The 18,984-nt window shown below is 39.4% G+C and overlaps 1 protein-coding gene across 1 annotated transcript in view; it reads right to left on the bottom strand.

Annotated features, from left to right (window-relative positions):
* Positions 1-18,984, bottom strand: part of FMO5 (flavin containing dimethylaniline monoxygenase 5) — a 45,901-nt gene that overhangs the window by 24,760 nt on the left and 2,157 nt on the right. Inside the window, 4 exon segments of the mRNA XM_023734849.1 lie at positions 910-982; positions 984-1,050; positions 6,667-6,829; positions 9,813-10,001. Coding sequence (XP_023590617.1) covers positions 910-982; positions 984-1,050; positions 6,667-6,829; positions 9,813-10,001 — 492 coding nt within the window.

Here is an 18,984-nt window from a genome sequence, read left to right as displayed (position 1 = left end):
GTGTATCTTTGGCTATGTGTATTTTCACCAAAAAAAAAGTTTGAGAAGTTAGAGGGTTGATATGTTGTGGAGTTGTTAACCAATGTCATGAAACAACATGTGTACTACTGTTTCATGAGAAACTATTTGTTCTGTAAACCTTCACCTGAAGTTCAATAAAAAAAAAAAAAACATTGTGGCACACTGTAAACACTTGATAAATGCATAATGGCTATCATACTTATTCTGGATTTCCACCTATACCTTGTTTTAAGCAAGTGGAATATTTACAAACCTGGAGTTATAAGAGAAAAATGTAAGGAAGAATGCTTTATGAGAAAAGAATGTTTTTTCTTCCCAAAAGCATTATACCACAAGAAGTATACAAGCTTCCCTGACACACTGAAATTTAAAAGTGCATTTAAAAATTTTGATTTACAAACAACTTCTCAGAAATACAACTGAATACATAAAGCAAAATGTTGGAACCCAGCAAATGAGTTTCTTCAGCTTGCATTAGTTGTGGGACATAATTCGCCTTCCCTGGAAACATAGTTTTGCTATGCATTTACCCAGGCATTCTCAGACATGGCTATCTTATCTCCACCTATTCTGGGTGCCTGTCTCTTTGGCAATCTGCAATTCCTCAGTGCAGGGAAGGTCCAGCTCCCTTTTAACTGACCATTTGACCAGACAATGGTGTCAAAGAAGGCTTACACCATGGGTCCCCAAACTTCTTTCATAATGCCCACACGATTTTGCTCATCAATCATAATATTGCTAACTGAGGTCATGAGACCAATCCTTACATTTGCCATTGGCACTGATGGGTTATGTGTGGGTATCCATACACTCTGTGGGATTTACCTGCAGCTTCCTTGGTGATGCTTAGCTAGGTTGAGGCAAAGTAAATAATTCACTGATTCGAACCTGTTTGGCTGTGTGACTGATCTCCACAGCCAGATCGCCTCCAGAGTTTCCAATGCCAATTATAATGACTCTTTCCAGCGAAGGCCTCTGGGTTTTTATACTCTCGACTGTGGAAGTACTGTCCTTTGAACTTCTCAATCCCTGCAAGGTAAGGGTAAATAATCATTAGGTGATGGGTTATCTGATGGACATTATTTGTCAAATCACCCATTTTCTTCAGTTGGATATAGAGTTTAAGCGTATATTCTCCACTGTGTTCTCCCTTCACTCAGCTACTCTCTTGTCTTTCTGAATAGTTCTGCCTATTTTCTTTTCCCATAGCCTGAGCAGAACTTCATGATTTCCCTATCAGAAATACTCTGCTTAACTCACTCAGGATCTCTTTCTTCTGTGGACTTGTAGTTAGGTGCCAACGAGTCAGTTTGGACTCATAGCGACCCAATATACAACAGAACAAAACATTGCCTGGTCTTGCCCCATCCTCACAATTGTTGCTATGCTCGAACCCATTGTTGTAGCCACTGTATCAGCCCATCTCATTGATGGTCTTCCTCTTTTTCACTGACCCTCTACTTTGCCAAGCATGATGTCCTTCTCCAAGCACTGGTCCCTCCTGATAATGTGTCCAAAGTACATGAGATGAAGCCTTACCATTCTCACTTCTAAGGAGCATTCTGGCTGTACTTCTTCCAAGACAGATTTGTTTGTTTTCTGGCAGACCACAGTATGTTCAGTAGTCTTCATCAACATAATTCAAAGGCATTAATTGTTCTTCATGCATATGAGGCAATTGAAAATATCATGGTTTGGGTCAGGCACACCTTAGTCCTCAAACAGACATCTTTGCTTTTTAACACTTTACAAGGTCTTTTGTAGCAGATTTGCCCAATACAGTACGTTGTTTGATTTCTTGACTGTTGCTTCCATGGGTGTTGATTGTGGATCCAAGTAAAGTGAAATCCTTGGCAACTTCAATCTTTTCTCCGTTTATCATGATGTTGCTTATTGGTCCAGTTGTGAGAATTTTTGTTTTCTTTATATTGAGGTGTAATCCATACTGAGGGCTGTAGTCTTTGATCTTCATCAGTAAGTGCTTCAAGTCTTCTTCGCTTTCAGCAAGCAACGCTGTGTCATCTGCATATCACAGGTTGTTAATGAGTCTTCCACCAATCCTGATACCACATTCTTCTTCATATAGTCCAGCTTCTCTGATTATTTGCTCAGCATACAGACTGAATAAGTTTGGTGAAAGAATACAACACTGATGCACACCTTTCCTGATTTAAAACCATGCAGTATGTCCTTGTTCTGTTCAAACAACTGCCTCTTGGCCTATGTACAGGTTCTATGTGAGCACAATTAAGTGTTCTGGAATTCCCATTCTTTGGAATTTTATCCATAATTTATTATGATCCACACAGTTGAATGCCTTTACATAGCAAACAGAACACAGGTAAACATCTTTCTGGTATTCTCTGCTTTCAGCCAAGATCCACCTGACATCAGCAATGATAGCCCTTTTTCCACATCCTCTTCTGAATCCAGCTTGAATTCCTCCAAGTTCCCTGTTGATGTATTGCTGCAACTGTTTTTGAATGATCTTCAGCAAATTTTACCTTCATGTGATATTAATGATATTGTTCAATAATTTCTGCATTCTGTTGGATCACCTTTCTTTGAAACGGGCACACGTATGGATCTCTTCCAATCAGTTGGCCAGGTAGATGTCTTCCAAATTTCTTGGCATAGACAAGTGAGCACGTTCAGCATTGCATCCATTTGTTGAAACATCTCAACTGGTATTCCGTCAATTCTTGGAGTCCTGTTTTTGGCCAATGCCTTCAGTGTAGCTTGGACTTCTTCCAACTCAAAATGAGAAGAAACATCTGCCAACATCCATTAATAGCTGGAACATGGAATGTATGAAGTATGAATGAAGGAAAATTGGCGGCTGTCAAGAATGAAATTGAACGCTTGAAGATTAATATCCTAGGCGTTAGTGAGCTGAAATGGACCAGTATTGGCAGTTTTGAATCAGACAATCATATGGTCTACTACGGTGGGAATGAAAAACTGAAGAGGAACATCACTGCATCCAGTGTCAAAAAGAACATTTCAAGATTTACTTTGAAGTACAATGCTGTCAGTGATAGGATAATATCCATATGCCTACAATGAAGACCAGTTAATAAATTATTATTCAAATTTACACACCAACCACTAATGGCAAAGATGAAGAAATCGAAGATTTTTACCAACTTCTGCAGTCTGAAATTGATCAAACATGCAATCAAGATGCATTGATAATTACTGGTGATTGGAATGGGAAAGCTGGAAACAAAGTAGAAGGATCAGTAGTGGAAAATGTGGCCTTGGTGATGGAAACAATGCTGGAGATGTGCGATAGAATTTCGCAAGACCAATGACATTTTCATTGCAAATACCTGTTTTCAACATCATAAACGGTGACTATACACATGGACCTCGTCAAATGGAATACACAGGAATCAAATCAACTATACCTGTGAAAAGAAACTATGGAGAAGCTCAATATCATCAGTAAGAACAAGGCCAGGGGCCTACTGTGGCATCAATTGCTCATATGCAAGTTCAAGCTGAAGTCCATGAGAGCCAAAGTACGATCTTGAGTATATCCCACCTGAATGTAGAGACCATCTCAAGAACAAATTTGACTCACTGAACACAAATAACCGAAGATCACAAGAGTTGTGACATCATACATGAAGACAGCAAAAGGTCATTAAGACTAATGGACCACAACTACCACAGCCTCCACCAGACTGAGTCCCCAACAACTAGTTGGTGCCTGGCTACCACTACCGACTGCTCTGATAGGAATCACAACAGAAGGTCCCAGACAGAGCTGCAGAAAAATGTAGAACAAAATTCTAACTCACACACACACACACACACACACACACACACACACACACACACACACACACAGACCAGATTTACTGGTCTGACAGAGACTAGAAAACCCCCGAGAGTATGGCTACCAGACTCCCTTTCAACCCATTACTGAAGTCACTCCTGAGGTTCACCCTTCTGCCAAAGATTAGACAGGTCCATAAAACAAAACAAGGCTAAATGAGCATACCAGCCCAGGGGCAAGGATGAGAAGGCAGAAGGACAGGAAAGCTGATAACGCGGAACCCAAGGTCGAGAAGGGGAGAGTGTTGACATGTCGTGGGGGTGGCAACCAATGTCACAAAACAATATGTGTATTAATTTTTAATGAAAAACTAATTTGCTCTGTAAAACCTCATCTAAAATGAAAAAAAAAAAAGACCAGACTTACTGGCCTGACAGAGACTGGAGAAACCCCGAGAGTATGGCTCCTGGACTCTCTTTTAACTCAGTACTGAAGTCACTCCTGAGGTTCACCCTTCTGCCAAAGATTAGACAGGCCCATAAAACAAAATGAGACTAAATGGGCACACCAGCCCAGGGGCAAGGATGAGAAGGCAAGAGGGGACAGGAAAGCTGTTAATGGGGAACCCAACGTCGAGAAGGGGAGAGTGTTGACGTATCACGGGATTGGCAACCAATGTCACAAAACAATATGTATGTTAACGTTTAATGAGAAGCTACTTTGCTCTGTAGACCTTCATCTAAATCACAATTTTAAAAAAAAGTCATTAAAAAGACAGGAAAGAAAGAAAAGACCCAAATGCATATCAGAAGAAACTCTGGAACTTGCTCTTGAAAGTAGAGTAGCTAAAGCAAATGGAAGAAATGATAAAGTAAAAGAGCTGAACAGAAGATTTCAAAGTGGCTTGAGAAGACAAAATGAAATATTATAATGAAATGTGAAAAGACCTGGAGTTAGAAAACCAAAAGGGAAGAACGCACTCAGCATTTCTCAAGCTGAAAGAACTGAAGAGAAAATTCGAGCCCTGAGTTGCAATATTGAAGGATTCTATGGACAAAATACTGAATGATGCAGGAAGCATCAAAAGCAGATGAAAGGAATACACAGAGTCACTGCACCAAAAAGAATTAGTCAACTGAAGGAAGAAGTCTGTGGACTTACAGACACAAATTGAAACTATCGCAGAACTTTCATTCCCTTAAATGCGTATTCCCATTTCAATTTGAGTATATATTTATGTGCATATATATATATTTTTCCAATATGACAAACCAGGACAAAGACTGTAATTACATTCTTTCTTCAAGCTTTCATATCACCCATAAAAACCCAACATTTGTATTTGTTTCCTTGACTGTTAAAAAAATTCTCCATTCAAAATAAGTCAATCGCAAAAGGACAAATATAGTATGAGACCTCTATTGTAAAAATCCATGAAAAAGTTCACACAAAAAATGTAACAATCTTTGTTGGTTACCAGGGATGGAAAGGGTGGGGGGGTACTAAATAGATAAGGGGTATCTTTGGTGAAGGGTGAGACAGTACACAATACAGGGGAAACCAGCACAACTTGTATAAAGAAAGGTCATGGAAGCTCCATAGACACATCCAAACTCCCTGAGGGACTGAATTGCTGGGTGGAGGGCTGTGGGGACCATGGTCTTGGGGAACATCTAGCTCAACTGGCATAACACAGTTTATAATCACAATGTTCTACATTCTACCTAGGCGAGTAGCGTCTGGGGTCTTAAAAGCCTGTGAGCAGCCATCTAAGATACTCCACTGGTCTCATCCCTTCGGGAGCAAGGGAGAATGAAGAGAACAGGATACAAGGAAAAGATTAGTCCGAAGGACTAATGGACCACAGCTACCAAGGCCTCCACCAGACTGAGTCCAGTACAGCTAGAGGGTGCCCAGCTACCACCACTGACTGCTCCGACCCGGATCACAACAGAGGGTTCTGGACAGAGCTGGAGAAGGATGTAGAACGAAATTCTAACTCACAAAAAAAAGACCAGATTTACTGGCCTAAAGGAGACTGGAGAAACCCCAAGAGTATGGCCCCCAGACACCCTTTTAGCTCAGTGGTGAAGTCATTTCCAAGGTTCACTGTTCAGCTGGGGAGTGGACAGCCCCATAAAACCAAATGGGACTAATGAGGCACAGCAGTCCAGGGACAACGTCCAGAAGGCAGAAGGGGACAGGAAAGCTGGTGATAGGGAACCCAGGGTTGAGTAAGGATAGTGTTAATGTGTTGTGAGGTTGTCATAGGGCAACATGTGTACTAACTGTTAAATGAGAAACTATTTTGTTTTGTAAGCCTTCATCTTAAGTGAGAATAGCAACACAATTGGAAGAGGGTAGTCGATGTCACTGAACTGTGCATGTAGAAATTTTTGAAATGGTGTGCCTTTGGCTATGTATATTTTCACCAAAAAAAAAGGTTGAGAAGGGAGAGGGTTGACATGTTGTGGGGTTGTTAACCAATGTCATAAAACAATATGTGTACTACTGTTTCATGAGAAAATATTTGTTCTGTAAGCCTTCACCTGACGTACAAAAAAATAAAAAACAAAACAAAACAAAACAAAAATTCTCCATTCAACATAATGTTGACCAAAAACTTCATGTTTTTTCTTTTGATCCTTAGAAAAACTAATCTTCCTCTAAACTCCCAAAGTACTATTACCTCTACCCCCCAAAACTGCAGTAATTCAAGTTATCCAAACACCAGGGGCACATACAGAATTAAGCATTATTTCATCCTAAGGTTGGGAACACTGAGACTGCAATACTCCTATTCTTCAGGGGTCAGGTCACAGACATGGTTCAAGGGTCCTCCTTCCTGGTAGCCTACTCACCAGGGAAGCTTTCCAAGGGTAGGTGAGCATTCGTGTGATGGCCGGTGCAAACCATGACTCCATCAAAGACATTTACCTCCTTTTTCCCATCAGACTCAGTCACCACATCCCACTGGCCTGAAGCAGAGAAATCAGGCCTCTTCCTCACACTGTATACAGTGGTCTGAAAAGAAAAATAATAGCCAGAGAGGACTATAAGTAGCCTATACAGGAGACACCTTGCCTGACATGACTCTCCTTACAGAGTGTTACACAAAAGGCTGAGACCACAGGCATCATTACATCGTAGGGTCATGCAGGAAATATTTGACTTTTTTTTTTTGGCTGCCATCAGAGTGAGAAAACTTCTATCAGGCAGGCTAAGTAAAACAGAGTTGTTAGGCTAATGCTGTATTCTCCTCCATTTCTTTTAAATATTATATTGTGTTTTCGGTGATGTTTACACAGCAAATTAGGTTCCCTTTGACAATTTCTACACAAATTGTTCAGTGACATTAGTTACATTTTTCACAATGTGTCAACGTTCTCTTTAATTGCATTCTGGTTGTTCTGTTTCCAGTACTCTAGTTTCCCTGTTCCCTTCCTTATCTTCTGATCTTCGCTTTAGAGTAATTGTTGACCTTTTGATCTCATATAGATGGTTTTTTAATTGAGCACCATAATCATGGATGATATCCTTTATTTTTGTGTTCCAATCTGTTCTTTAAAAGATGACCTCAGGGGACAGTTATGGTTCAAGGTTTAAAGATTATCTCAGGGCGATAGTCTCAGGGAGTCCTCTAGTCTCAGCTCGTCCAGTAAGTCTGGACTTTTTAAGAATTTGAGTTCTGCTCCACATATTTCTCCAGTTCTGTTAGGGTCCATTTATTATGGCCCTGATTAGACCGGTCAATAGTGTTAGGCAGGCACCTTCTAGTTCTTCTGGTCTCAGGACGGATGAAGCCGTGGCTCATGTAGGCTATTAGCCCTTTAGACTAGTTTCTTCCCTGAGACTTTGGTTTCCTTCTTTCTCTTTTGCTCCTGACAAGTAGAGACCAACAGTTCTATCTTAGATGGCTGCTGGCATCTGCTCTGCTTCTAAAACCTATTGCTGTCAAGTCAATTCCAACTCATGGCAATCCCATGTGTTAAACACAGTAGAACTACTCCATAAGGGTTTTCTTTATGCAAGCAGATTGCTAAGCCTTTATTACAAGGTGATTTTGGGTTGATTCGAACCACCAATGTTTTTAGGTTAGTAATCGAGCACAAACACTTTATGCCTCCCAGGGACCTCTGCTCCTAGAGGACTGCAAATTACCGTTTCTTGGACCATGCCCTAGGGTACTGTGATACCTGAATAAAACCTGGGCTTCTTCTGTGCTTTTATGACACTCCATGCAGTAACGCCCCTCTTCCCCCAGAGATCCTGGAACCCTCTGATGCCTTCTTCTGTCAAGTCCTGTTCTCACTGGCTAGCCTTAAACATGTGAATGAGCTATAGGGGTCCATTCCCGGGTGGAGCAGAAAAACATTTCAGTGTCTTCTATTTTATGTAAACAAACCACTCTTTGGCTTTCATAAATTCCTACTTTACAAATAACTATAAAGAGGTTGTGAGATGGGATTGTCAGTAGTATAATCTTTAGCTTAAAAAAATAAGATAATAAATAAACAAGGTTTACTCTATTCAGTCTAAGGAAATACCAAGAATATGCTCCTATGTGCCTGTAGAACCCTGTGACCATAACAGCTTGGTGGACTAATAGAGATACCTACCCCTGTATGCCCCAGCCATCCTGCATTACTTACAGTTCCTCTCTATCATGTTATTGTTTTTACATAGGCTGGTGCCTCTGCCTGGATCACCCTTTATTCTTGCTTCATTTAGCAGGCCCCAACTCTCCCTTTGGAGTCCTGGTGGTGCAGGGGTTAAGAGCTCAGCTGCTAACCAAAAGGTCAGCAGTTTGAATCTACCAGCTGCTCCTTGGAAACCCTACTACGCAGTTCTACTCTGTCCCATAGAGTCGCTATGAGTTGGGATCGACTCCATGGCAACAGGTGTGGTTATTTGGTTTTATTCCCCCTTTAGCACAGACATCACCTCCTCTAGGAATTCCCTGGTGCCTGATACCTCATGCCCCAATGGTTAAGAATCCCTCCTTTGAGCTATAATGTACAGATATCTATGGCACTTATCACCCTCTCACTCTCTCTTTATTCTTCTGTTTCCCCAACTAGTCTGTGCTTGCTGGTTTTTTTTTTTTTTTTTTTTTTTTTTTAAATCTTTGCATCAACACTGCTTAGTATGGTAATAAACCTGTTCTTAAGTGTTGCTTAAACAAATGAAGAGAAGCAATACTGTGGAAGTTCTCACTGGATACTACCATTTTGTTATTGTTAAAGCAACAAGAGAAGGCATTATTTAGCAGAATGATCTGAAGGCAAGAAATCTCGACTTTTTACCAGCTGTCATAAATATCTGCCCTTTTAAGATATGGTTAAGAATTACAGAAAAACCACAGGAGACTGTTGAGCAGGAAGGAACCACTGAAATGATCTAGTATAATCATCTTGTTTTACAAACAAGGCAGTTAAGACAAATAGAAGTTGAGGAACTTACTTGTCTGAGGTCACAAGTTAATTAGTGGTGAAGCAAAGACCAGCACTCAGGTCTTTGTTCCCAAGTTCAATGTTCTTCCCTTTATACCAGAGTTATCTTACTTGCTTCCTCAGTAACCTCCAAGAAGTACTTCACTGGGTTGTTGTGGTGATCATATAAAATAACACATTGGAAAGCACTTTGAGAAAGTGCTGAGCAGTAGCAGACAAGTAGTGGGGCCAGAAAGTTTTAAAATTCCCTCTGTAATAGGGCAAAAAACTTCCCCTCACCTCATGTTTTATTGAAATCAAATTGTGTAAAATGAAGACAACGAAAGCATTCTGGCACGTGGCTTACTGGATCTGCAGCCAAAACATATGGAAGAAAAACTTTTCCATGAACATTCTTCAGACACGGAGGGGACAAAGAATAGAGTTTTTGTCTGGGTAGGATAGATACATAGCCTATCAAGTCAATCTTTAAATGCAACACTTGTAAATGAAACCATGTTACTCATTTATTTGACAAAAACTTCAACCACAAAGATATCCACAAAATTCCCTACCTTGAATTGAATATACTTTAGAAGGTCAAATTCTTTGGCATACATCCTGAAGTATTCCAGGACCTGGGAGTTGTGCATGAAGTTGGGATAATGATCTGGGATGGGATAGTCACTGAAGCACATCATCTCCTTGGAAGTATTGACGATCACTGATTTGTAAATACTGGCCCGCCCTTCTTCAGGATTCTCCTGCAGTAAATAAGAAGCATTCATAGCAATTTTGGAATCAACTTTACGGTTTATAAATAGTCAATAAACATTTGAAAAAGTATTTTGAAAGAAATGCAATTAAACTACACATACACATACACAGTGTTGGATATGAGTCATACCCACTGCCATTGAGTTGATTCCAACTCACAGCAACACTACAGGACACAGTAGAACTGCCCGATGGGGTTTCTGAGGCTGTAAATCTTTATGGAAGCAGATTGTGACATCTTTCTCCTGTGGAGCAGCTGGTAGGTTCGAACCACTGACCTTTTAGTTAGCAGCTGAGTGCTTTAACCACTGTGCCACCAGGGCTCCATGAGCCATACCTCCCAGTATTTACACCCTTGTGTAGTCCCTTCCCCTTGAATCTGAGTTGGCTTTGTCACTTGCTTTTGACCAACAGCATGCAGTTGAAATGACCCTGCATGACTTCTGAGACTAAGTCATAAGTAGCTTTGTAGCTTCTGCATAGGTCTCTTGGAAAGCTTATTGTGATGGAAGTCAGCAACTATGTAAGAAATCCAACCACCCTGAGACCTCTACACTGTGAGGAAGCCTCAATTAGACACATGGAAAGAATGCTGGGGATAAAGAGAGATGTGGACAGCTCCCAGGAATTCTAGCTATCCCAGCTGAGTTCCAGACATGTGAGCAAAGGGGCCATATCAGATGTCCAGGCCGACTTGTCATATGATTGCAACCACATAAGACTCCAAGTGAGAACTGCCTAGCTAAGAAAGTCTTTTAAATATTTTCATGTATTTAAATGTGTATAATTTAAATATGTAAATTATACATGTATATTATAGTTATATTAATAACCAATCGTATATAATTTAAAAATAAAATATTTAATATACATTATAAACATATTACTATAGAATATATAATTAAATATAAAGAATATTTTAAAAGACTAGTACTCAGTATTAGTAAAAATGAGGTAAATGGGAGTTTTTACTAGAAAGAGTGTAAGTTAGTACAATGTTTTCTGGAAAGAATGTCACAATATATATGAAAACCCTTGAAACTTACCTAGCCTTTGAATCATTAATTTACTTCTAGGCAATTATACTAAAGACATTCATATTAAAGAAACAAAGGTTTACATTAAAGGATGTTAATTACAGCCTTATTTACAATATAGAAAGGAAACAAGCTAAATGCCCAACAAATTACACTGAAACTTGAGAACCTCTGCTCTAGGTCCTTGCTACCTAAAGTATGGTCTGTGGACCAGCAGCAGGGGTTAAAAATGCAGACTGTCAGGTCCCACCCCACTCTTACTGAATCAGAATATGCATTTTTAGCAAAATCCCCAAGTGATTCAGAGGAACATGAAAGCTGAGAAGCACTGCTCCAGATGAGAGTAATCTCCAATTCAGTGTCCTCTCCCCGACACCAAAACTTTGCTTCCTCAAAAACTTCCCAATAACTACCTCATGGGGTTGTTGTGATGATCACATTAAAAAAATGCAATATCTATCAAGCCTATTATTTTGTCAATGAGATGTCACAAATGACAAGTTTTCAAGTCTATTGGATTTTTAAAAATTGTTCTGATTATGGAAAATCACCTTAACCAATTTGATCCCCCTTTCCCTTCCAGAAATGAACAGATATTGATTGGGACACTGGACATTATCAAACATTAACTGATCACAAAGGACAGTGTTTGTTGGCTTTATCCACATACTGGATGGTGTTCCTCCCATTTTTTTTGGAGAATATTTTAGTCTAGGAATCCTTAATTGATCATTTCTATGTCTCCTGTCCCTGCCTCTGCCCCAAACCCCAAGATCTCATTTCCTTTGGCTAACAATACTTTCACATGTTTCAAGTCTCTTCTAACTTATCCTGACTATTTCAACCTACATATTCTTTTGAGGGCACTGCTGTGACTATATCACTGATTTTGCCCCATTTCCTATAGAATCCATTCATATATCTGAGCTTAGGCTTCAAAGACCTCTGTAATGTCTTATAGTATCTTCTTTATCTCCCCAAACTAGATTTGGTTTTCCCCATGACATCTAAAATAATAAACAGTATTTAGTAAATGTTTAATAGATATTTGTTGAATTGTATTGAGAAAAACATATATAGAAAGAAGTACATTTTATATAAAGTACAACAAAGTAATGAAACACGTCAAAATTTATCTCAAAAAGAGTTGAATATATACACATATATACATGTATAGATAGCAACTAATTAGAAACAACTTAAAAGGCCCCCAAAATAGGGGAGTGGTTTAGTAAGTTGTGGTATATGAATATGACACAGAATTTATCTTCCACACCACTTTATAGGTATCCAATTAAATAAGAGCAGATCCTGTCATTCTACTGCTTAATGGTTTCTGTTGATTCCACCTGGAAAACTAAATTCCTTATCTTAACATGGAGGATATCTCACAATCTAGCCCAATCTACCTTTTTAATCTTCTTTGACTGCTTCCTTCAATGAATCCAAGTTTCTGAGTCACTAAATTGTTCCCAAAACAGTCTAAGCTCTTGCACAAATTTAAACTTTTGCACATATCCCCCATGCCTGACTTGTCCATCCCTTTTTCATCTGAAAAATTCCTATTCATCATTTAAGACTCAAATAAAATGCCACTTCTTTGGAGAAGAATTTTGTGTTCTCCCCAGAGAGTTAGATGTCCCATCCATCCTCCAAGTTCCCAAAACTTTCTGCTCATATTGCCATAAATGCAACTTAAACACATTATATTATTAGGCATTTGTTTCTATGATTGTTAGGTCCCTTTTTTGTATCTCTATCAGGAATACAGTGAAAAAAACCTGTTGCCATCGAGTCGATTCCGACTCATAGCAACCTTATAGGACAAATTAGAACTGCCCTGTAGGGTTTCCAAGGCTATAATCTTTATGGAAGCAGATTGCCGTATCTTTCTCCCACGGAGAAATATAGTACCTGATATATAATAGATAATAAATGCTTTGAAATGAATTAATGAATAAATCTGGAGACATCAAAACTGATTTTTGAAGTCTATGTAGGACCATTGAAAATGACCTATAAGTGACTGAAAAAGCAACATTACAAAATTAAATTCATATTCTAATCACCAATTATGTGTCATTATGTATGCATAAGATATTTATTTACCCAAGTCTATCCATGTTTACATAATTATACATTGTATTCTCCCCTATTAGATGGAGCTCTTTTGAAGTATGAAAAAAAACGGAAAACCAGTTGACTTATTAGAGATAGGATTTTCTTTTTCCCTTTCATTCTGTTAAAATGCTGTACCACACGCATGATAAAAACCCTTAGCAAACTAGAAACAGAGTAAACATCTTCAATTTGATAAATGACGTCTACAAAGAATCTACAGCTAGCATCACACTTAATGGTGAGAAACTGGATGCTTTCTCCCTATGATTGAAAACAACCAATTCGGTTCCAGAAGGTGGGGCTGCCTTTCACAAGTGCCAGTGGGATGGGGTCACTAGGCTTGGCAACAGGTTTGGTTTGGTTTTTGGTTTAGTACAAGAAAAGGCTCGAAGCCTTTTCAATGATTTAAAAGCTGCACATGTGCAGCAAGTGAAGATGATTGTGATGATGAATTTGTTGGTTCAGTTCTTTCAAAGTGAGGGCAAGTTTACATAACATTAAAGGGCGCCTACAAGTTGTTGGTCTTTTGTAACCCTGTATGGACTTTGTCTTAAGGGTGCAAGGTCATCCTTATTTTTCACCTGGGAAAACTCGGAAGCTATGGGTCAAAGGTCTTCAACCTTGGCTGTACATTAGAAACACCTGGAAAGTTTTATTGGCACATTAGGCCAATAAAATCAGAATCTTATGGATGGATTGACATCAGTATGTTGTAAAGTCCCCAGGTGATTCCTCAGTGGGCAGCCAAATCTGAGAACCACTGCTCTGTTGTTGTTGTTGTGTGCCGTGGAGACCATTTCTACTCATAGTGACCCTATAAGGCGGGGTGAAACTGCACCATAGGGTTTCCTAGGCTGTGACTTTATGGGAGCAGGGCTCCTACTGCTCCATACCAAAAACAAACAAACCTGTTGCCATCGAGTCAATTTTGACTCATAGCGATCCCATAGGACAGAGAACTGCCCCACAGGGTTTCCAAGGAGCAGCTGGTGTATTCAAACTGCCGACCTTTTGGTTAGCAGACTAACACCTAACCACTGTGCCACCAGGGCTCTGGAATAACCCTCTTTTAAGTATTTTTGCATCCATTCAGTTGTCTTATTACTTTTTCCTTTTTTGTTTTTTTGAGTAACGAAAGTTAAGGATTTTAAAAAATCTACTCATCTAAGGTGTTTATTACTTAATTTGATATTTAAAATGAGCATTTATTAAATATGCCACATTTTATACTATATTGTATCCATGTGATGTCTTTTTTAATTATATATACACTTTTAGAACTTTACTATTCAAAATGTAGTGTCAGATGAGCAGCATCACCATCCCGTGGGGACTTGATAAAAATGCAGAATCTTGGCCCCACCTCAGATTAATGAGTCAGAATGTGCATTTTTGCAAAATCTCTAGGTGATTCATATGCACATTAAGTTTGGGAGACACTGCTTTCCTATGTTTTAAGGATTTTAAAAATTCAGTTTGACTAACAATTATTAAAAATTATCTCCCAGCATTAAATACCTATTAAATCCTCAGCATTTCATAAGGGACTTAAACTTTTTCAAGCTATTTAACTGATAAAGTAATTCTGGAGTATGCAAATCAAAATATTATATACTACACCTTTTAGCACCTTTTTCCATCATTGGTCTAATGTAATGTTAGTGATGATATCAAGAATAAGAACTGATTGAAATTAATATACTGAGAGCTAGAAACTATTTAGCAATACCAAGAAGGCAGCAAGTGGTGAGTCCTGTGGGCAGGTGGGACAGAGAAAGGAATATTGTTGTTATGTGCTGTTGAGTTGATTCTGACTCATAGGAACCCTATAGGAAAGAGCAGAACTACCCCATAGGGTTTCTTAGGTTGCAATCTTTAGGTGAGCAGATAGCTGGGTTTTTCTCCCACAGAGGGGGTGGTGGGTTTGAAACACCAACCTTTTAGTTAGCAGTCGAGTGCTTAACCATTGTACCACCAGGGCTTCTTGAAAGAGTAATATAGATAGGAAAATACAAGTGGTGTTAACTGAGAAGAAAAGAAAACATACTGAATTCTTGCAACCTATAACAAGAAAGAGTGAATGGAAGCCCAAGAGTCCCCAGTGTCTTCGTGCACACGTGGGGGCAATAGTGGAATTGAAAAGTGGCTGGGCTCATTTTATATATGAAACCCACAATAAATTACAGGAAAGTTTGCAGAGAAAGAGAAGGACTCCAAATAACAAGCAACGGAGTAGTAGAGACCAGATGCCACATAGGGAAAAACTCCAATAAAACCAGTATGACATACTTAGCCAGCAATTAATGGAGGTTTATCACACCTCAGGCTCTACAACTACGTAACTGTGGAAAATGTGAGAAAGAAGGTCTCTAGCTCTACACACATCCAAGCAGCTACTGAAGATAGTCTGCCCCTTAGGAATTTATTTACTAAACACTAATATATCGGGTACCTACTCATGAGGAACCCGTACATAGACCAAGAGGCAGTCGTTCGAACAGAACCAGGGATACCGCATGGTTTAAAGTCAAGAAAGATGTGCTTCAGAATTGGATCCTTTCACCATACTTATTCAATCTGTATGCTAAGCAAATAATCTGAGAAGCTGGACTATATGAAAAAGAACGGGGCATCAGGATTGGAGGAAGACTTATTAACACATGATATGCAGATGACACAACCTTGCTTGCTGAAAGCAAAGAGGACTTGAAGCACTTACTAATGAAGATCGAAGATTACAGCCTTCGGTGTGGACTATACCTCAACATAAAGAAAAAAATCCTCACAACTGGACCAATAAGCAACAGCATGATAAACAGCGAAAAGACTGAAGTTGTCAAAGATTTCATTTTACTTGGATTCACAATCAACACCCATGGAAGCAGCAGTCAAGAAATCAAATGTTGTATTGCATTGAGCAAATGTGCTGCAAAAGGCCTCCTTAAAGTGTTAAAAAGCAAAGATGTCCCTTTGAGGACTAAAGTGTGCCTGACCCAAGCGATGGTATTTTCAGTCACCTCATATGCATGTGAAAGCTGGACAATGAAAAAAGGAGACTGAAGAAGAATTGACGCCTTTGAGTTGTAGTGTTGGTGAAGACTATTGAATATACCATGGGCTGCCAGAAAAATAAATAAATCTGTCTTGGAAGAAGTACAGCCAGAATGCTCCTTAGTAGTAAGGATGGTGAGACTTCATCTCATGTACTTTGGACATGTTATCAGGAAGGACCAGTCCCTGGAGAAGTACATAATGCTTGGTAAAGTAGAGGGTCATTGAAAGACAGAAGACCCTTGATGAAATGGATTGACACAAGCATAACAACGATTGTGAGGATGGCACAGGACCAGGCAGTGTTTCGTTTTGTTGTACATAGGGTTGCAATGAGTCGGAAGCAACTCAATGGCACCTAAAAACAATACAACAACACTATTTTCCAGGCAACATGCTTGGCTATAGAAATATAATGGTGAACCACACAGATGTAGCCTATCTTAACAGAAGTCAGAAAGTTGTGTTGAAATACAGTTTATTAATTTTCAATGAAGCAGTTTCTAAGGCTGTTAGGGATTGAATTGTGTCTCCCAAAAATGTGTGTCAACTTGGCTAGGCCAGGTTTCCCAGTATTGTGTGGTTACCTACCATTTTGTGATATGATGTGATTAACTAACCCTAACGCTATGTATTCTAAATCCTAACCTGTACCATGTTAATGAGGCAGGATGAGATGCAGTTATGTTAATGAGGTGGGACTCACTCTACAAGATTAGGTTGTATTTTGAGTCAATCTCTTGAGGTATAAAAGAGAGAAACCAGCAGAGAGGAGAGGGACCTCATGCCACCAAGAAAGAAGTGCCAGGAGCAGAGCATGTCCTTTGGACCTGGGGTCCCTGCACTGAGAAGCCACTAGACCAGGGGAAGATTGATGACAAGGACCTTCCCCCAGAACCAACAGAGAGAGAAAGCATTCCCTGGGAGCTGGCGCTCTGAGTTCAGACTTCTAGCCTCCTAGACTGTGAGATAATACATTTTTGTTTGTTAAAGCCATCTGCTTGTGCTATTTCTGTTATAGCAGCACTAGATAACTAAGACAAAGGTGCTGAAATTTTGCCAGGAGGATAACTAGAAAAATTTCCAAGTTAATTCTTTAACAGGGAATAAGTTTAAACCATTTTGGAGATAAAAACTAGAGACCGGATAATCAGGCAGGATGGTACATGCTCTCCCAACCTCCTCCCACACTCAATTGATTACATATCTGTTCAGTAGCTGCCAAACTTGGCTGTGACACCAGAAATATCAATGCTTGGGTCCCACTTCAGGCATACTGAATAATAAATGACAAGTGCTTTGCACTTGGCACTGTTATAAGTGATTAGCATATTTATTCCTTCATTTAATCCCCCCAATAAGTCTGTAAGTGGGTATTATTATTCTCTTTTTAAAGATGAAGAGAAAGAAGTACTGAGAAGCTTAATGATTTGCCTGAGGGCACACTGTTAGTAAGAAGCCCTGGTGGGACAAACAATTAAATGCTAACCAAAAGGTTGGTGGTTCGAACTCACCCAGTGGATCCCCCAGAAAAAGACCTGACGATCTGCTTCCATAAAAATTATAGCCAAGAAAACCCTATGGGGTAGTTCTACTCTGATATGGGGTCGTTATGAGTCAAAAAGGACTCAATGACACCTAACAACAACACTGCTAGTAGGTGATGGAAATAGGATTTGAACCTAGACTGTGTTCTTAACTTCTGCTCTATGTTGTGTCTGGATTTCAACAGTAGGATTTTCTACTGTTAACTAAAAAAAGAATCAACAAGATTTTCAGCCCCTGTGCAGGACTCATTATGGCAGAGGCTTGCAATCTGCTAAGATGGAGGGACTCACTCCAGATCTGGATAAGAAACATTGTCAAATAGAGTTAGTCCCCAAAGACAGAGTAAAGACGGAATATGTCATTGCAGAAGAACTGTACTCCTGTTTGACTAATGAATGCTGTAAAGCACTTTTGAGTAACTGGTCAATGCTTTGTTAGTTTTTATGAAATACGAAATATATACCACTCACTAGTTCAGAAAACTGGCCTAAAAGTGAAACCCAATGCATGTTAATTTGAAGATAATGAGGTGTTTGATATTCTTTGGCATTTAAATAAGTTTAACTATCAGTTAAGTGAATGATATCTTAATACTGTTAGTTACAAGTTGCAGGGCTAGACAGCATATTAAAAGAATTCAGCTTTAAAACTTAGTATAGTTGGCCCTCCCTTTCCATGGGTTCTGTGTCAGTGAGTTCAACCAACCGTGGATGAAAATACTCTGGAAAAAATAATAGACTTTGTTCTTGTCATTATTCCCTAAACAATATAGTATAACAACTATTTACATAGCACTTACATTGTATTAGATATTATAAGTAATCTAGAGATGATTTACAGTATACGTGAGGATGTGCAAATACTACACCATTTTATATAATGGACTTGAGCATCCTTGGATTTGGTATCTGTGGGGGTTCCTGGAACCAACCCCCCTCAGGCACCCAGGGTTATACATGCAAGGACAAGAAAACCCAGCTGCGGGCAGAGTGCTGTGGGGACCATGGTCTCGGGGAACATCTAGTTCAATTGGCATAACACAGTTTATAATGACAATGTTCTACATTCTACTTGGTGAGTAGCACCTGGGGTCTTAAAAGCCTGTGAGCAGCCATCTAAGATATTCCACTGGTCTCACCCCTTCGGGAGCAAGGGAGAATGAAGAGAACAGGATACAAGGAAAAGACTAGTCCAAAGGACTAATGGACCACAG

The sequence above is a fragment of the Trichechus manatus genome, unplaced genomic scaffold, assembly GCF_000243295.1.
Source record: "Trichechus manatus latirostris isolate Lorelei unplaced genomic scaffold, TriManLat1.0 scaffold00073, whole genome shotgun sequence".
Taxonomy (NCBI): Eukaryota; Metazoa; Chordata; class Mammalia; order Sirenia; family Trichechidae; genus Trichechus; species Trichechus manatus.
This window is presented reverse-complemented; position numbering and strand designations above follow the sequence as displayed.